At 48.7% G+C, this 20,499-nt stretch overlaps 1 protein-coding gene across 6 annotated transcripts in view; it reads left to right on the top strand.

Moving 5' to 3' along the window:
- The window catches only part of GRM7 (glutamate metabotropic receptor 7), a 227,238-nt gene that overhangs the window by 136,020 nt on the left and 70,719 nt on the right, over positions 1-20,499 (top strand). For all 6 annotated transcript variants that reach the window (XR_005562453.1, XR_003545520.2, XM_027746429.2 and 3 more), the window contains exon 5: positions 14,999-15,139. Coding sequence is in view for 4 of the 6 variants with exons in the window: in XM_027746429.2 (XP_027602230.1) it covers positions 14,999-15,139 (141 nt within the window). In the remaining 2 variants the exon portion in view is untranslated. The remainder of the gene's footprint in view (positions 1-14,998; positions 15,140-20,499) is intronic.

The raw sequence follows: 20,499 nt of genomic DNA, 5'->3' as shown, positions 1-20,499 counted from the left end.
TTCATTCACCAAGAGAAGCATCCACAGCTCTGCTACTTACAGAAATCAGGAATCCTTGGGCATTAGTGTTCCCATGCTCAGGGAGGCTCTTATCCCTCTGGATTGCTGCCTTCCTTGAATTTAGGCTGCTGGATGTTGTTTTGTTTTCCTTTCTGTTGTTCTAATTTCATTTGGCCAAGAGTCCAGGAGAAGGGAATTAGACATTTTTATTCTTTTATCATCCAACAATGAACATCTGCTTCCTAAAATTCAGTAATGCATTTCTTCTGGTGAAGGCATAAAATAAAAGAAATAAACTGCCTTGATTTTCCCTATAAATTGATGGGAACAAAGTAAATGAGCAGAATGGAGCCCAGTGCCTGGAGCAGATCCCAGCCCAGCGGGCTCCACCTGAGCAGCAGCCCTGGGGCTCACAGGCTCCAGGTCAAGGCAACAGTTAAGCTTAATTCCCATTGGATTTGGTGAGAATTCTGGGTTAGTCATGAATGAGGGGGTTGCCCTGATTTTACTCGTCAAGAGCATGTTTTCTTTTTTTTCCCTTTCCTTTTATCACTGTTTTAGGTAGTATTTGAAATATGCTGGGGAAAGATTCCTAGGAAGCCTCCCTGGAAGCAGAGGCCCTGCAGCTCCTGCACCTTGACCTGAGTGTGTGACTCTGCCCCTGCTCCCAGTTCAGGGGAATGAGCCAGGAAATCCCAGAGGAGCTGGTGTGGGAAGTGACCATCCAGTCCAACCCCCCTGCCCAGGCAGGGTCACCTGGAGCAGGTGACACAGGGACATGTCCAGATGGGTTTGGGATGTCTCCAGAGCAGGAGATTCCACACCTGCCTTGGGCAGCTGTTCCAGGCTCTGGCATTCTGAGGTAAAGAGGCTCCTGAGGTGGAACTCCCTGTGTGATAGTTCATGGCCATTGCTCCTCACCCTGTCCCTGGGCACCCCTGAACAGAGTGTGGGACCACCCTGACACCCCCTGGAGATGTTTGTGTGGATGGATGGGATCCCCTCTCAGCCTTCTCTTCTCCAGACCAACCAGGCCCAGCTCCTGCAGTCTCTGCTCATCAGAGAGATGCTCCAGACCCCAGATCATCCTTGTGGCCTCCACTGGACCCTCTCCAGTAGCTCCTGGTCTTTCTTGAACTGTGGACACCATAGTTTTCCGCATGTCTCCCAGTTGGCATTCCTATTTTCCTAACAGTGGGAATATCCCAGCAGCCTCTGGCTCCAGAGGGAGCCCAAAGCCCTCAGTTTCTTGTAGGATCAGGCCCCAGATCCGCAGTTATTTGTCTTGATACTTGATGTCACTCTGGGGACAGAATTTTCTTTGCCACGATCCCACGGGGGGGATTTAGGAAATCATTACATGAACTGAATTCATTCATCTTAAGTCAGTCTTAATATAGCCTGATTGTGTGTGATGTAATTATGCTGGAAGGATAAAGTTGCATTTTATTTGCATAATTGCAGTAGACAGGGAGCCAGAGGAGCTGCACATTAAAGAGCTGGAAAGTTGGGAACGTGCTCCATAGCCAGTTTAACCAGGTACCAGGGAAGCTGAAAGGTCTGAGATGTTTTCAGGGGAAAAAAAGCAGATTTTATTTATTTTTAGAACAATTATGGCAGCAGGATACTGTATTATGGTTCTTGCTGCTTTGAACTCTTGCAAAAGAGGGTCGTGGTGGTGTGTCCTCTTGTGGAGAGAAGAGCACTGAAACATCAGCCCTGTCCTGAGTCTTAGAAATCGTTTTCCTCTTAAACTCAACTGTGAGGAAATCAACTATTGTCTACTCACTTCTTCCTTTCTGTTGTTCCTACACCTCTTTTCTGTGCAAAATTTATCAAATTGGGCTGTTACCCTGTGGTTCATGTTGTTACTGTTCATCTACTGACTGAACACTTCCAGAAATCTGGTTTTTTCTCCAATAATTTTCTTTTGAAATAGTCTTGTCTTTCTTACGTGTCTGTGCTCTGTCTTCATGGACACACCAGCTCCCAATGAAACCAAGGAGAGGAGCAGCTGTAAGAAAAATACAGAGGCTAATGTACATATATGTGTGTGTGTGATGTTAATTATTTAGAAAGTTGGAAAAACGCTTCGCTGATGTGGAAAAAAATATTATTTACAGGCTGAGCTCAGAACTGATGCAACTAAACAGTGAGATTCAAGTAGGTTTAAGATGAATGATTCCATTCCAGCAGGCTGGGGATGTGGCCCAGGCTGCAGTTTGTGGAGCTCTGGGCTTGGAGGTTAAGGGGTGGCTCCAATCCAGCCCAGGGAGACACCCAGCTGTTCAAAAAACCAGGAATGCTGCAAACCAGTGTAACTGTCCCTGAATTTTTCAGTTGTTTGTCTTCCAAAGGGATCCTGGTTTTATGTTTTGGTTTTATTTCTAACAAGAACCAGTTTGCTTCTTTTTTGTTTGGGTGGGATGAATTGGGGATAAAGCCATGGAAGGGTAGTGATTTAAGGACAAATCACTGTGCAATGATATCTCACTGTTTAGTGGCTCTGAAATGTTTTCCCTTCTCATCCCAGCGCAGCAAAGGGAAGGAGCTCGGGGCTCATTGTGCTCTGTTAGAGACAGTTTGGATTTAATCCAGTGTTAATGAACAGGGGCACACTGCTCTGCATCTCCCCAGGGCTGCCTTCACCAGGATGCTGCTCTGGGAGTGATGTGCTTCCTGCAACACCTCCCACCCCCTCCCTCAGCACAACACAGGGCTGGCTCATATCACTCAGGAATATTGGGAAAATAGTCCATTTTGGATTTCTTTGGTTTGTTTACAGCCTGGTTCAGCATCTCTTCCAGTTCTCTGTTGTTCTCCAGCTTTTTCTGTGTCCCTGGGGCATGAGCATGTGGTCTGGAGAGAGTCAGTGGGCTGGAAAGATGTGGTTCCAGGGCCTTGGTTCATCCTGGGCTGTGGGGCTGCAGCCTCGCTGAGCAGAGCCCAGGAACACCAGGAGCCAGGGGGGACACCAGTCCTGGGGGAAAGGGCTCGGACCATCGCTCCCAGATTTACCCATTCCTGCCATTACCTGTCCTGAATGTTCCTCTCATCTCCTCACCACCCCCCACCTCTCCCATTGTCCTCCCTGCCCTGCTGAGGGGCTCCAGCACTGGGGGGTTTGTCCTTCCTCAGTCCTTCCTCAGTGAGTCAGGAGACTCACCCTCCCAGCTCAGGATACTCTGTGGTTCTATGAGTTTAATAGTTACCCCCCTGGCTGCTGTGTGGTGCTCAGATACTGGAGTTCCTTTGGGGTTTGTTGGACAGTTGGAAGGTGTGATTTTTTCAGAGTACTAAAGAGAATTATCTGCAACTGCTCAGTGCAAGACACAGCCCATAACCCCCCCAGCATTAGCACGAGTTCTGTCCCAAATGGGGTTTGAACCAAATGGTGCTGCTGCTTCAGAGCAAAGAAATGAGGTAGGAAGCTCTAAATTGGACCATAAAGAACTGCTGTAAAATAAGGATTTAGGAGCTTTCACTGGGGCCCCTGGAAATGAAATCAAGCTCCAGCAGGTCTGGCTTTGCCAGGATCCAGGTCCTCTGCTTGGGAACCAGCTGTTCTCCACCACGTGGCCTGTGTGCCTCTGGTTCTGTATTTTGGGTATTGCTCCCAGGGCTTCTCTTGGCATTTTCTCTTTGATGTTCATGTTTAACTGTTATTTGAGGACACTGGAGATCGTGTGGGTGGTTGTTTTGAGAGAGGGAGACGTGTACACACAGACACAGACTGGGATGGTTGATACTGCAAGAAGAGAGAATTCCCAGAGTAATACACAGCCACTGAGCCCCCTTCAGATGCATCATCCCTTTTGGAATGCCCTGAATTGCATCTTCTCAAGAACAGTTTCCCTCTAGATGGTCTGACACTGGAGCTGTCTGGGGGATGTGTCTGGGCAGAGTATTTCCAGCCAGAGAGGCAGGATTTGGTTTTTAGAGAGCTGCTCCCTGCGTGTGCCAGCTCCTGGTGGGGATGTGGGTGGTGGGACCCTCCAGACCTTCCCCTGCAGGTCTACCCTGGCAGGAGGGGTGGGTGGGTGCCTGTGGAGGGGCACCACAGGCACTGTTCCCCCCGCAACAGTTGGCCATGTGCTGCTTCCCAGCATTCTTCCAGGGCAGCAGAGCCAAGGGCAGCCCAGGCTTGCATGGGGTGGTGGCACCACGTGGATAACAGGCAGCAAGCCCATGAAGGCAGCAGGTGATTGTTTCCCCCACAACCTCCCTGTTTGGGAATTCCTGGTGTTCTCTGGTGCTGTTGGACTTTGCTTCTGTGCAGAATCTCCGTTGTGATAATAGTTTGTTCTCTGCTTGTCAGTAAAGCTGGCAGGATTTCCAGGATCTGGGGAGGGATGAATCTCCCAGGACCCCACCAGACCCCAATGAATGAACCAGTTCTGGGTCACTGTGGCAGAGTTACAGAAAAGAATTGGAATTTAGATTGGAATTCTGTTTAGGCATGGAAACAGGAGCCAGGAGGAGATGTTGCCACCTTCTGCCACACCCCCAGTGCAGCCCTGGCAGTGACACCGTGCCCAGCACAGCTCTGCAGTTGGGTTTGCCTCCAAAACTCATCCCAGGGATGTGGGGAGCTGGGAGGACGTGGCAGCACTGGGCTGGAGGGATGTCACTGCTGGGACAAGGGGCAGAAGAAGGGAATTAGGAAAGGTGGTGGTGAGATATTCCCACAGTCCATCATATCCTACACCTGCCAGCACAGCAGGGCCTCATCTGGGGCTGCTCTGGTGGGGATGGAGTGAGAGGGAAGTGCTCCCCTCTCCTCTTTCTGTGGATTTGCATCTCTGGTGTTTCTGACACTATAGTTTCAGAGGTTTATCCATTTTTCTAATTCCCAGGACTATGTTGGCAGAGGATTTGTTTTTGCCAGGTACATTTCATGTATTTTTCATGTAAAAAAGAAAATGCAGGAGGTGCTTTTGGAAATAAACTGCTCGTGGTTTAGGTCAAAATAGCCATGAGTAGTCCCAAATATCTAATTTTAGAAATGCTGTTCTGCAGGAGGGCTGAGAACCACAGATTGTTCCTAATGGAACAGCTCATTTTTCATCTCTGATGTGCTGCCTGGGCAGAGCAGAAGGAGTTTAGTGTGTTCTGCAGCATTTCCAGAGCAGTGCCTGGTGGATGCCCACAGGTCTTGCAAACCAGGCAATGAAAGATGACACTTGAGCAGAAGGACTGATGGTTTCACTTGATGTTTGCTCATGTTTGAGAGAAACTTGGGCCCAAGAGGGAGCTCTAAGTAGATCCAGAGTAGATCTTTCCAAAGGTGGGCTGTGGGATTAGGCCTAAGGGATCATTATTAGAGTGAAACCCAATCGTGGCATGTTTGCAGGGAGCACATTGATCTGCCTGCACTGTGCACCAAAAATGCCTCCACTGTGCAAGTGTGCAGTGTTTCTGGTGTCTGTGCTGTCCTGCATGAGCAGCTGTTGATGACCATCCTGCTGCTCACCGGGGGCATCTGGAGCATCCCAGGAAAGTTCTCTGTAGCCTCCAAGTTCTGCTCTGCTGGGACTCCACACACCCAGACACACAGAGACTGAGTGTTCTGACACCTCTGGCTGAGACAGGCTCAGTCAAAAAGAGAAATGTGCTAATTTTAGGCAGTGAACAGAGGTTGTAAAGGCTTTTCTTGCTTGTTTCCTTGTGGTTTTGTCTTCTAGTCTGCATTGTTGATGCTTGACTGATTATAGGCTTTTGAAAGTAATAGTTCAGGAAATAATGCACATAATAATAATACACATAATTTCCTTAAAGATGATACAATGAATGCTGAAGTGCCCACTTCACTCCTGCTGGGTCTGCAGATCTGCTGCAGGAGTGTGTTTTTGTTCTGTTGGCTGACTGCATGACAACAAAGGATGGAAAATGTGTCAGGAAAATCTCCATGGAATGGCATGTGCTGGTTCCTCAGAACGGGGCAGCAGAGCCAAGAGATCCATGGTGTTGATCTCCTGGTAAGGAGGGATTAACACAGACCTTCTGTGTCCTACTGTAGGATGGTGAGGAACTGTGTGTCTGCCAGGGGAGATCCCACCCTGTGCAGCTGAAGGGAGCAGGCCTTGGAAGTGGAGCTCAGGCTGTGTTTCAGTTCCATGACATTGTCCATCTGACATTAATTCCCTGTTCCCATGATCACAGCCCAGCTGGCCCTGAGGCTCTGCCCCGAGCCCAGGGCTGGGAGGGGATGGGAAGGGAGAGCTCTGGAGGAGTTGTCCCAGTGCCTCTGACCACTCTCACACTCCACTCAAGTCGGGGCAAAGAGCAGGAGAAAGCTCTGGGAAGAGCAGGCACAGCCTTGGGGCAGCCTGGGCTGCTGGTTTGGGCTGTAACACAGTTGAGACCTCGGGCTCAAGGGAACCAAAACCCATGGGGTGGCTGCTCCTGGGGGCTGAGGGACTTGAGGGGGTTGATTCCTGCCCCCGTGGGGTGTGATGGGAATGTTGTGTGTGGAAATGGCTTTGGAGCCTTCCCAGCTGCCACCAGCCATCACTCAAGTCAGGAACTAAGCAGCGAAATAACCTCTCTGTGCACAGATGGGGTTGGGGTTTGTTGGTTGGTTGTGGTTTTTCGTTTTCCCCGGAATTCTGTTGGGTTTGTTGGACAAAAAGCAGGAGAAATGAAACCATATCAGCTGAGGCTGCCCTGCTGTGCCATGGCCCAGCTGGGCAGAGGCCCGACTGTCCTACAGTAATTTTCAGTAACATAACACTACTCCAGATATTTATCTTTCCCATACTCTGGTAAAGTTTGCATTAAGCCTTCCACTTACACAGGGCAAGTACAAATAATTCAATACAATAGTACAGCACCTTTAAGTCATGAAATTAAATTGGTGGGCTTGGTTAAAAAAATAAAATCTAAATCACACCTGAGCTTTTTCTTTGACCTCCCTAGAATTGAAATTATATTTTTAGCCATGGCAGTTATTTGAAATGCTGATGTGTCAGTCCCCAAAGAGGGAATACTTGTCTCAAGTATTGCCACTTGAAATTTTGGGAAGCCACACAGATGTTCATCTCCTCATTATGGAAATAATGTATTTGGTTAATGTGTTGGTATGAAGAGAGGGGAATACAAATTATCCTGCAACTTGAGAGCCATTTAAAAGTTTCCTTATACTGAGACAGCCTCAGTCATCTCTCCCAGGGCATCTCTGCAGGGCCCTGACCCTGCGGGGTTGGGGACTGTGCCAGGGCCAGCTCCGGGGGCAGCCCTGTCCCAGCACCCCCAGGACATGCTCTTGGATGTTTATCTTCCTCACAATCCGGGTGCTGCTCCTTGGGGACGGGGTCTGAGTGTCTCTGAGCACTGTGATTGCAGCTGGGTGGCTTCCAGGGTGACAGGAGCAGAGGATCCAAGCCAGGACCTGCCTGGTGGTTCTGAGGGCTGGGCAGGATCCCAGAGGGAATGCTGGGCTGGGCTGGGGTGGCCCTGCAAAACAGAAATAGTGGTGATGAGAGGATGAGGAATGGATGCTTAGAGGATCCTCTGCTCCCAAAATACTTCAGTCAAGTTGGAAATGTGTTTTGCTTTCCCCAAGGACACAGGGAATTCCAATGAGGAGCCGATGTGGGCGTTCCTGTGCGGGACCCCGTGGCCTCGAGCACAGCCTGAGGGATGGGACTGTGTCCCCCAGCCTCAGAAATCACTCCTGTTATCTTCCCTTTTCCTGCACAAGTCTGAGCAGCTGTTCTGGCTGGTACCTGGGGCTCTGATGTGATTAATGAGCACAGTTGGAGGGGAGCTGGGACTCCTGTGAGCAGCCTCAGCTGAGGAGTGCTGAGAGGAGGGAGGGAACAGCAATTACAGCCCCTGTCCCACCCCTCAGCACACTCTGGAGTTGTTAGAGCTGCCTTAGAGTCCAGAAATCAGTTATAGCAAGGAAGTAATGTTTTTTAGAGCTTCTAAGGGAAAAAGAAAGGAAAGGATGTGATGGAGGGTTTGGGGGCTATTTTGAGTGACCTGGGGCTGTTCAGTCTGGGGAAGAGAGGGCACCAGGGAGACCTTAGAGTCCCTTCCAGTGCCTAAAGGGGAGTTGAGAGGGACTTTGCACAAGGGCCTGGAGTGACAGGACAAGGGGCAATGGCTGTAAACTGGCAGAGATTAGGTTTAAATTAGAAATTAGGAAGAATTTCTAATTCTCCCCTGGGTGGGGAGGCCCTGGCACAGGTTGCCCAGAGAAGCTGTGGCTGCCCCATCCCCGGGAGTGTCCAAGGCCAGGTTGGACGGGGCTTGGAGCACCCTGGGCTGGTGGGAGGTGTCCCTGCCCATGGCAGGGGGTGGAGTGGGATGAACTATGAACCATTCTATGATTTTCTTGGGAATGCTGTCTCTAGGGAATGTGAAAAGAAGATTGGCAGTGTATGCAGCAGTTTAGACTGAGCCATGGCTGCTGTGCACAGCCAGAGGTGCCAGGGATGTGCCTGCTGTGCCAGCCCCAGCCTTGGCTCCCCCTGAGCCCAGCTCTGCCTTGCAGGGAAAGGATGTCTGTGCAGGACAGAGCCACCACCTGACACAGCCTTGGAACAGGGTTGTTCCTGTCCCCAGCCAGGGTTCCCATGTCACCAGGGAACTCTGGGTGTGCCCTGGGGCTCTGTGTGTGCCCGTGTGGGGCTGTGGGTGCACACGCACTTCAGGCTGCACAGCCCTGTCTCTGCTCTGTGGTGATTGCTGTTGACATGGAAACACTGCAGTGAGGCACAGGCAGATGTACAAGGGGAGAGCAGGAGCTCTGTGCACTGCAGGGATTGCACACAGACCCTGCAGGTGAGTCCTGCAGGCTGGGCTGGGGCACAGCAGGAGCAGGACAGGCTTTGATTTCCCTCTGTGTCCTGTTTGCTGGGCAGGTGTGACAGTGGCTGAGCACCCCTGGTCCCCAGGGCGAGTGCCAGCGCAGCACAGGGTGATGGTGGCACACTCAGACCCAGAGGGTGACAATGCCCTGTTGTGTGGCACCGCTGTGGGTGCCCGGGCCCTGTCCTGGGGTGCCCAAGGGGCTGGAGCCTCTGGGAAGTGCTGGGGTGGGTGCTAAGACCTTTGGGGGGCTGGGGGGTCACCCAGCACTGCCCATCCCATCCATCCCTGGGATGGCACAGCCACAGCCTCTCCTCCACGGGCAGCTCTGACCTCCCTTCCTTTTATTCTGTACATTCACCGTGTGCCAGTTGACTTTTATTCTAATTCTTTATTATAATTTTAACCTGTTGAACATCTCCAGGAGTGACTCCAGTTGCTGCATTACAGCATAGAGGGCTCTCTGCATTTTTCCCCTCAGTTTGAATTATGCAGGTTGCTGCCTGCAGTTTAAGTGCCTTTCAGGACACGCACCGGGCGTTTTGTCGGCTGCCGAAGGCAGGAAAACCACTCTCATGTTCTGCATTTAGACCTTCTGTACCTCGGATTTTACTGCTCTGCATTATTAAAATGGAACAGGCCATCTGTGGAGCAGCTTCTGGTAAAAAGAGTGGGAAGTAGGAACTTAAAAACCTAATGGGAAGAAGCCATCAATGTGGGCAGAGGGATCTGGTTAAAGAGCCAATTGCGATGGAAAACTGAAATAACAGCTCAGACAGGAAAGGGGGAATGGCTTCAGACTTCCAGAGAGCAGGCTTGGATGGGATATTGGGAAGAAATCCTTCCCTAAGAGGGTGGGGAGGCCCTGGCACAGGTTGCCCAGAGAAGCTGTGGCTGTCCCATCCCTGGAAGTGTCCAAGGCCAGGTTGGACGGGGTTTGGAGCAACCTGGGCTAGTGGAAGGTGTCCCTGGCAGGGGGTGGCACTGGATGATCTTTGAGGTCCCTTCCAACCCAAACCGTGTGTCTTGGATTGGAAAAACCACCTGCCATGGGCAGGGACACTTTCTTCCATCCCACATTGCTCCAAACTCCCTCCACCCTGGCCTTGGGCACTTCCAGGGGTGGGGAAGCCACAAACTCTGTGTTATTTTATAAGCAGCTTTTATAAAAAACTTTTCCCTCATCTTCAGGTGTGAGGAAAAGGAGTATTTCATGGATAAGGTCCTGACAAGACCGATTTCCAGTAACCAGGCAGCAGGAAAGGATGAACAAGTTTGAGAGACATCCTGCTCCAGGTGTATTTTGGAATCTCCTGTTTGGCCTGGCTGTGGTGTGGTGGGCACAGCAGCCACAGCTCCCCCTCTCAGCAGTGGGTTGGTGAGCAGTGTTGCTCCCTTGGCTGGCACTCTGCAGACTGCAATTCTAAGGAATTATTCCTGCAGCAGGAGCCATGTGAACGAGGAGTGGAGTGTTCAGGGAGAGCAGAGCATTGTCTGCACTGAGCAGCCCAGGTGATTATCCCCCTGTCAGCCTGGAAAGGCAAAACTCTCAGTGCTTTGTGGAGCGGCAGCTCCTCCAGGGGAAGAAGCTCTGGATGCTCTTGGCGTGGATTTGGCATTCCTGGTGTTCCCACAGCAGATGGGGGGTTGCCAGGCTCTGCTCAGGTGGGAGGATGCTCCTGGTGCCTCCAGAAGGCCACGTGAGCAGGAGAATTCAGGGATGGGGATGAGCTCCTTGTGTGTGTGTCCAGGTGAATCCCACCCTCAGCTGAGGATGGTGGCAATGAAAATAGCAAATAGGAGGGGTTTCATTTTCAGTTCAGGGCTTTCTGCTGTTTATATTGATGTACATGGGAGGTCTCCGAGAGCAAGAAGTGCCTGAGGGCTATAAAATGTAGCATAATGAATAATAATATAGTTGTATATTAACCTTTCTATGAGAACACTGCCTCAGACACCACCTGGGTCATGATCCCATTGCTGTGGCAGCTGTATAATTTTATAAAAGTGATAACGATGATACTTAGCCAATACATATCCACTTCCCTAATAGAAGCTTTAGAGCTTCAAATCCCAGATTTGTCCAAAGTGTGGCAAGTGGAATTTCCTCTGTATATGATTTATGTCATGGATATAAAAAGTCAAATGTGACAGCAACTCAAGTACCCTTTTTCACAGTTATAACCAGCAATTGTTAAGAAAAGAAAACAACTGCAAAGCACTTTTATGGCACAATGGCAGTTAATAAAATCATTTGTATAATGGCTTTTTTGCTGAGTAAGAAGGTCAAGAAAATATCTGTATATTGTCTTAATGGCTCCATAACACCCTGTAGTGTGTGGCTTGGGCAACACCATATAATCTGCAAATAGACTTGCTGTCTTAAAATTGATCCTACCATTCAAACATAATGCTTTTATCCCAGATTTAATGCCAGTAAATGAAACTGTTTTGGGTTAAATGCTGGGAAAATTGAAAAAGTGTTTGAGGAGCTGCTGTCAACTCATTTGGTATCAATAATTGTAGGAAGAGATGGTTTGCTATCTGGATAACTAAAATTGGTATAACTGGCAGTTTTTAGAGTGGACATCCTTGGACAAATAGAAGAATAAAAATATCATAAACTGATCAAATCCCTGCTCATGTGAAGTTGGGTCAATATGTTGTATTTGCTCTCACCTGGGCTGAGAATGAAAACACTTGAGGCACGTGAGAAATGCAGCAGGTCAGTCATTTTGTGATTTAATTAAGCTTAATGATTTTCCTTGTTAAGTAACCCCTGAGCCCTTGAAGTCCCTTCTGACACGTGAAATGGATGGTTTGACACGTGTGACAAACTCAGGGGGACGCAAATCCCTCTGAAGTCCCTGCTCCATCCATGCCAAGGGCACGTTGGCCTCGTGGCTCTCCATCAGCCCCTCCCTGCTGTTCCTCCTGGAGATCCTGGGAGTGTCCCTTGGCTGCTGCTGTTTCACTGGGGCTGGTTCAGCCTTGGAGCCCCTGTTTTGATCTTTATTTTCCCAGGTCACTATTCTTTTCTGGGGGGCCCCTTGCTGTGCTGTGCAGCCACCTCTCTCCTGCAGCCTGTCCTTTCCCTGGAGATGTGTTTCTGAACTTTCCCCAGCACAAATCCCTCCTGCCAGGCTCCCTTTTCCCCTGCAAACCCCTCCTTAGTGCTGGCCCTGGCTCAGCCTCCCCAGCACGTCCAATTCCCTGGGCCCCTCTGCCAGGGAGCTGAGCCTGACGCCTGCAGCCAGAAAATGGGCATCAAATGGAAGGAGAGATGCAGGATTAACGTGAGAAATAAATCATTTGGGTCTTTCTGTTTTCTTGGAGGGGGGATAAATAGCAACCCCACGTCAGCAAGTCTTACTTTCTGGTTGATAATGGACATGCTCCTCTAAGCATTCCCAGCTCTGCAGGGCTGTAACATCCTTCCTCCTCAGTGATTCCCGGTCTGGGAGGACCTGAGAGGCATTTCAGGGTGTGGAGGGCTGGGAATGTCCCCTGGGCAGGGCTGGGTGCTGGCACTGCATGCCCAGACAACTGACTGTGAATGTAGGATAGAACACCCAGACCAAATGTGACCTGACTCCAGCCAGCTGGGGGTGAGGCATTCCCATCTCCCCCCAGGAATTTTTGTTTTCAATCCCTTAAGCACTGCTGATCCCTCCTGTCCTGACCAAAGGGGATGGCACCCCCTGAGATAGTGGGAAACCAACCAAGGGCACTTGTCCCTTGCCTGGACTTCCCCAGCCCCTCCCCAGGGCTTGGGATCGGGGCCCTTTCCCCTTCTCCCCCCTCCATGCTCCTCCTTTTTTTTTCCTTTCAGTCTGTTTCATCACTATGGAGCTCATGTACATATTTATCCTGTGGTGGGAGATAAATGAACCCATTAGGCAATATCATCTCTCTATGTGTAAAAATAATGATTTAATCAAATCATGGTGATTTGAAGTAATAAGAGATTCATTTTAATTTGGAAAATCTCATAAAAGAACTATCTATATCTCTTAGATGTATTTGCTGAAAAAGTAATTTGCTAAAGTATGAAATATGGAGAACATTGGGGAATCAGTAAATCTTGTCACACCAGTGAAATACTCGGCCGTGTACAGGGGTAAGAAGAGATTATTCCTACTTTGCATTAAAGCATCCAGATTTTTTGGCTGGGTCATCTAATTCCCTGTGAGACTCTGAACCCAGAACTCTGATATTTAGCACTCTGTGTGTAAGTTGTCTTAATGTCGTCAGTTCAGAAAGATTAAGATTAAGCACAGGCTTAAGTCAGTTGTTGCTGCAGAGAACGTTTGCCTGTGTTCCAACCTGAGTGTTTATGAATCATGTTCTTTCCAAAAGATATCTAAAATTAGAGATGCATTTGAGGTGTTCCTCTGCCTCAAACCCACGGGCACAGACGGGACCACTGGTGTTTGCAGGACTGTGGGAGGTGTAGGAATAGTCCTGCCTGGGGAGGGGTTTCAGGGCTGTGGCTGCCCCATCCCTGGAAGTGTCCAAGGCCAGGTTGGACGGGGCTTGGAGCAACCTGGGCTAGTGGGAGGTGTCCCTGCCCGTGGCAGGGGGTGGGATTGGATGAGCTTTAAGGTCCCTCCCAACCCAAACCAATCTGGGATTCTTGGCCCTAAGATGTTGGGAAGGAGGGCAGTTCACCAAGGGGATGCCTTTAGAGTTCTTCCCCAGGACCTTGGCTCTGTGGGAGCAGCAGTGCTGGGACCTGCAGCACAGCCAGGATGGAGGGGGCACAGTATTCCCACACAGAGAGGAATTCACAGAAATTTGTCCAGCTCTGAACTGTCCCATTGTCACTCACTCATCTCCTTGTCCTGATCAATAGGAAATAATGGTAAAACCTGTTCCCTCTGTAGTGGGATCCATATTCCTCCTTGTGAATGCAGAGGGATCACTAAAGCAATCAATGGGAATGTTGTTATTTGTTATTAAATCTGTAAAGGCTTAGAGTAATTCATATGGAATTTTATTACAGTTTTATCAAGACTCATTGATTTTACCTTATTAAGTTACAGAGCCCTTTTCCCAGAGGTCAGTGGCTTTGGCACATGGGAAAGGTTCCCTGTTTCTCTTTCTGAGCCATTTGTATGTTGTAGATCTTATGACTGAATATCCCCTTTGAAATGCTCGTTTAATTATGAGTAAAACTATTACACACAGGTTTGCAGGAAAAAAAAGGTTTAGGTTGTATGCTCTTAAAACCTGGTGATTTTCCAAATGTTCTTCTGACCCATCTGACCATGAATATTTTCCTTAGGATATTTTATCCAAGAAATGGTAATCGTGGAATGACAGACTGGTTTGGGTTGGAAGAACCCTACTTTTAATTTAATAAACTGTATCATTTACTATGGAGGCTGCAGGTAAAATGTTAATTTGCTTTCAGCCTGTTACTGGAAGGCCCCAGTACTGATTTTCCTGGTTTGATTTTGGGAGATGAGGTAGGTTGGGATGCGATTGGTGAACAGCAGACTCAGCACTAGGAAAATACATGTTATGGCTGGGTCAGTGGCACACAAAGCTGACAGGAGGAGATGGATTGACCCCGTTCTGGATCCCCTTTCCCCTTTTAAAACATCTGGGTTTGTGCTGTCTATTTTTATGCCCAGGGGAGGAGTGCTGTGCTCATTTACTGATGCCAGATGGTTTTCCTCCGGCTCAGTTCCATCGTGTGCTGTGCCAGCTTGTGTCACTCTGCCCACCTATGGCACTGAGGGAAGTCATTGACTACAGTGGCAGGAACTTCTTCCCTCTTTCAATGGAATATGCATTTACAGCCATTTCTGACTGCAAACCCCAAAGGACCCCTGTGATGATGCGATAGAGAGGCACAACTGCACCATATGATTTATTTTCCTTCCTCATTGGTGTGTATCTATTCCATGCTATTTTCCTTATAACTCTTATCTATATTAATCTTGTTTCACATTTATCTTACCCGGTTTTGTACCTGGCAGTCAGAAACAGAGTAACTTCCCTGCAAGATGCAGCTGATAAGAACATGCTCAGTGGATTTTCTTTCTCTCCAGGGCCATCTCACATGGACAGAGACGTGGCACGTGCTGGGTGTTGAGGGAGATACAACCAGAGGGTTTGTTTTTCAGGCTGCAGCCCGAGCCAAACCTGAGCTCTCCCCTCTCTCCTTCCCCAGGATTCGATGCCTATTTTACCTCCCGCACCCTGGAGAACAACAGGAGGAACGTGTGGTTTGCAGAGTACTGGGAGGAGAACTTCAACTGCAAGTTGACCATCACTGGCTCAAAGAAGGAAGACACGGACAGGAAATGCACAGGTAACTCATCCCTTCCCCTCCTCGTGCTGCAGGGTGGGCAGCAGTGCAATAACTGGAGGAAGAAGGCTTGGCTGGGGAGGGAGGGGAAAATAAATTGCTTTTTTGTAGATTGTAGAGAAACTGGAACAGCAGCATCAGCCTTACAGAGAAATAGAGGCTACAAGAGAAGTAGATGGAAAGAGTCAAACCTTACATTCTTTTATTTTTTCCTGTTTCAGACTGTCCATCCAGCAGGAAAAGGAATGTTTTCCATGGGACCCAGAAGTACTTTCGTTTGAGTTCAGGGTGGCTGGAGGGTGTTTTGTTAGTTTGTTTTAGATGGAGAATCTTTCACAACAATTTAGGAGGAATTTCTTGGCTGGGAGGGTGGTGAGGCCCTGGCACAGGTTGCCCAGAGAAACTGTGGCTGCCCCATCCCTGGAAGTGTCCAGGACCAGGTTGGACAGGGCTTGGAGCAACCCGGGCTAGTGGGAGGTGTCCCCGTCCATGGCAGAGGGGTTGGAATGAGATGGTTTTAAGGTCTCTTCCAATCCAAGCCATTCCAGGATTCCCTGTTTCTATGACTGAAATGTGTGGAGAAGCTTTGGGCAGAAGGTCCCTCCTGTGACACCCAGGGCACAGCCAGTGGTGCCGCCAGACGAGTGCCCTGCCCGGCCCTTTCCTTCCCTCTCCTTTAAATTCTTCACGGCAGCACTTGAAATGTGTTATGTTAAATGATTGCCTTGAATTTTGATCAAAGGGAATTGGTTCATAGGAGGATTTGTTTTACTTTGATTGAAAATTGATGGTAACTCCCCATCCTTCATCTCATCTGCTTTTGGTTCCAGCTCCCGGGGGGAGTGGGAGTGTCGAGCACACAAACAGTGCAGCTCCCACTGGGAACACACTGCTCTTAAATTTGGCATTTGGAGTCTCCCCAGAAGGCTGGAATCTGACTACATTGCTCCAAGATCTTTAGGATGATTTCTGGAAGTGCCTGATGCCCCTTACTGTTCGTGCCATGGTTCATTACAGTTGCTCACAGCCCACGTTGTCTGATGTGGCTGTAAATGTTGTTCTTCTTTCCCTCAGTGTATTTTGGGCAAAACATCTGGTTTTGGTGACCAGCTTACCCTGTCGAGCTGAAAGGCTGCTTGTCCCAAATGACAAGCCCTGACACCTCCCTTCCCTCCTCTCCAAACTGAAGGAAATTGGGCATCAGAAAAAGCATTAACTGTGAGTGATATTGGCAGTGTGAAGAGTCAGAATGTCCCACTGCTGGGATGATGTTATGACTGATGGCCATCATTATTTTGGGGTCTGATTGGTGCTTTGCACTGCAGCAAGGTGCAGCTCCAGGCCTCAGCTCTGACAGCAGCAGAGCTCCTGAGCCCAGGCAGGGGTCAGAGCTCACCTCCACACCCAAGTGTTCTCACTGTTCTCAAGTAGAAACTTGAAGGTTCATCTGCTTTTCTTCAGAAAATCTCAGGGGATCAGGTTGATGGTGTTGAGATAAAGGCTTTTGTGTGTAATGAGGTGATCTGGCTGGGGCTGGGCCGGGTGGGCTCTGTCACTGCAGGGCTGGTGTTGGATCCTGGAGTTCTTTGTCACATGACAATACAGGGATTATGTTCCAAAGAGGCCTCATTGTCCCACTCTGCTCCTTGAAATTACAATATTTACTCTGGCATATTGTTAGTTGTCCTCAAGCTCTGGTTCTCAGCTACTTTCACATAAAGAGCTTATTTGGAGAAGCCTTCAGACTTTACCCCTCCTGTGTGTGCAGTGCCTGTACCAGGAGTGAGCACCAAGGAGTAGCTGTGATCATGTTTGTAGAGCCCTGGCTGCAGGAACTCCTGTTGGGGCTGTAGAGTCCACGAGCAGCTGCACAGGCTCTGCCCTGGAGGAGGTTTGGGTGCTGTTCTCAAAGGCAGATGTGGGCACTCAGTCAGAGACTGAGAATTGTACCTGTGGCACCGTGGACGTGTCTGTGCTCAGAGGCACCGGGTTTGTGACGGTGCTGAACACTCTGGAGATGGAGATGGATGAAGAGCAGATATTTTTCTGTCAGCACTTAACCAGCTGCTGAATTCCAACTTATAATCTCTGCCTGTTTGAAACTGTGAGCATTCCACAATCTTTAAATTAAATCTCCTCTTAATGATGACTATCACCAGGTTCCCAGAAGCACTATTGTGTGAGACCCTTTGAAAATGTGTTTAATCCTTCAGAAACTGCACCGGTGTCTGAATTCCTCTCGTGTGAGCACCGACGGAGTGAGATTTTGATGTCTGTCTGGGCAAATTATATGCCACAAAAATTGTCCTGGCGATACTATTTATTCATCATAACACGTCCCCTATGGCATGTGATCACAACAATGAGTCCACACAGATCAGCTGCAGGAGGCACGTGGAGGGTGAAGAGCGATGTGTCGCTGCTCTCCCGCGCTGGGAGGTGTCGAGTGTCGCCTTCGTGGAGACGCAGGAGGTGTGACCGGGAGTTCTTAAACCTGCATTTCACTTCTGTCATCTGAAGGAGATGGGACAAGAGGAGTTCCCTCTCTCTGTGTTCTCACCACTCTGGATTTGGGCCTTTTTTTCCCTCTTCTTGTTGCAGTGTCTTTCTCTTGTGAAGATGCAGCAGGGCCCCGGCTGCTCCGTCTCTCGGGAATCAGGATGATGAGCACTTGAGACTCGAGTAGGAAGGGAGTTACATTATTTGTCATCACCTTCAAATAGATCCTTTGGAAGCAGAAGATGCTTATGTCAATAAATTGCTGTTGTGTTTGATCCTTCTCCTGACATCCCAAGCTACTCCATTTCCAACCATGGGACAGAAGCTCTCTTGAAACCACGTTGTGTGCAGGTGTCAGCTGCTTCACTGCTGAAGGAAATAATGCTGTTGTGTGGCTCCTGGAGATCTCCAAGTTAAAAAAAGCCAAGAAAAAAAAACAACCAGGAGCATGTAAAAAGAGCAGAAGATGGTGCAAATGGGGTTTATATTTACTTTCCATGCTTTTGATGTCTTCTGGCAGCACGGAGGGTCCAGTGGTTTCTTGATGCTCCCAACACCCGAGTTCATCAATTGGTTCTTCTCTTGCACTGAGTTTCATTCCCTGAGACCCCCCCGGTGTCCTGACCTGTCTGTGCTGGGGTTTCACTCCTGCCCCTTTGCCAGGAAGCACTCACAGCACCACCCCTGCTGCTTTTGTCTGTAGGAAGTTAATGGCTTTGGCAACATTCCTTCTCTTCCAGGAATAATTAATAATTGAACTTCTATACTCCCATTATACAGGTGCTATTCCTGAAACCTGTGGAAAACTTTCTGCTTAAGCTTCTTCAGCTCAGCCTAAGAGGGGGAAATATTTCCCACAATAATGTTGAAGTTGGAATTAAAATTGTGCCAATCACTTTGGTTTGTCCCTGCCTGAAAATGGACATTGGGCCTGTTTTGCTCACTAGTTACTACAGTGGTAGGTTGATATAAACTAGAGGGAACACTCTGCTCAGCCAGGCCCTTTAATTGGGATACTTTGAATTCTTTTTATATAGTCTGAAGACTATTTGACATATGTAAAACATGGCATTTGCTTTGCGGGTTCTTTGCAAGTTCAGATTTGGGTTAAACTTGTAATTGCAACAAAATGTCTTTGAAAGGTAACTCAGCCCGTGTTTGGGTGAAGGACAGCACATTCCCAATTGGACAAATTCATGCATGTTTTTGGATGAGCAGCTGCATTTGACTCCACACCTGGATTTATTGTGCACAATTCTGGATGTTTAATACTCAACTAAATGGCTGTTTCAGCACAGGAAACTGTTGTTGTTCGTGGAAATTCCATTAAGATTTTAAATTTTCATACTTGGACACTGTTACATTGCTCTTGGGTTTCTTTAAGTGGGTTTTGCTCAGGTTCCTCTCAGATATTTCACTGCTAAGGCTTTTCTTCCTGCTGTGTGTTTGGCCAGCTGTGCTTCTGGAACATGCTCTGCCTTATCAGTATTGTTTGTGTGCAGCATTTCAGTCCCAGCTCCACTTCCCCTGGCACCCACTCCTGGTGCATTGCTAATTTGGTTACAGAGCTGGACTGAAACCACTTAAAAGCATTTTCCTTGTCAGGGCTTGAAAATGTGATAAATTCTGTAATCAATGAGAGGGGAGTGAAATAATGAAAAGGACTTGTGGAACTTCACAGTCTGGAAACTTGCTTTTTCTGCTGAATTATTTGCAGGATTTCGGTGTTTCCAGAGTAGCTGAGATTTAAAACCGAGGGGTTTTGGTAAAGAGTCTTTCAACCACAATCATGGAATCCCAGAATGGTTGGGTTGGAAGGGACCTCAAAGCCCATCCAGTGCCACCCCCTGCCATGGGCAGGGACACCTTCCTCTAGCCCAGGTTGCTCCAACCTGGCCTTGGACACTTCCAGGGATGGGGCAGCCACAGCTTCTCTGGGCAACCTGTGCCAGGGCCTTCCCACCCTCACAGGGAAGAATTTCTTCCTAATATCTATCCATTGCCCCTTGTCCTGTCACTGCAGGCCCTTGTCCAAAGTCCCCCTCCAGCTCTCCTGTAGGTTGAGCAGCTCAGACATCAGGGGTGCAGTTTGGTGATACAGAGGGAACCCAGGAAGAAGGAAATGTAGATAATTATCGATGTTCATATAGGGGGGGTGTCTCTTTGCTTGTATTCAAGTAAATCTCTTTCGTGGATATATTTGGACATCTGGTTCAGTGCTGGCCTTGGCAGTGCTGGGGAAACAGTTGGACTTGGTGATCTTACAGGGCTTTTCCAACCTCACCAACTCCATGATTCTTCGTGTTTGTAGAATTTCTGTTCTTCTCTCTCTGTGCTTATTTGGAATTCTGGTCTGCTGCCTCTTCACTCAAAGAAAAAAAAAAAAAGGGATTTTTTTGGGACTGCCTTTTTCTCGCGAGCTGAAAACAAAACTGGAAGCCTTTGCTCACAGGCTGGGTGGAGAATGATCCAGCCTGGGGGCTGAGCCAGGACAGCACCCCTGGGCTGTCCCTGCTGGGGGGTTATTGCAGACCCTGCTCTGCTGGGGGGGAAGGTGGTGGGGCTGGTGCTGGTAAAGCTGCTGTTGGTTAGAGCAGGAGGGAGAGATCCAAACCTGCCAGTTGAGCAGCAACAGGAAAATGGACTTCTTGCCTCTATTAAATCATTAGTTCTCACCGTCATTAACAGCTTGATTTCCTTTCCTCATTGGTATCAGCTAATTTAAATTCACTCAATCCTGTTTCTAATTAAGGGTATTAACAAAGGAATTTTTGCCACTCCAACACTTTGGAACATTTACTTTGACTGAACGTCTGAAATATTTGCAAGGGATGATTCCAAGGTCTGGTTCCTTGGAGCTCCTG

This window comes from Pipra filicauda, unplaced genomic scaffold (assembly GCF_003945595.2).
Source record: "Pipra filicauda isolate LSUMZ 115617 unplaced genomic scaffold, ASM394559v2 scaffold139_size1960392_pilon, whole genome shotgun sequence".
In the NCBI taxonomy this organism is placed as follows: domain Eukaryota; kingdom Metazoa; phylum Chordata; class Aves; order Passeriformes; family Pipridae; genus Pipra; species Pipra filicauda.
This window is presented reverse-complemented; position numbering and strand designations above follow the sequence as displayed.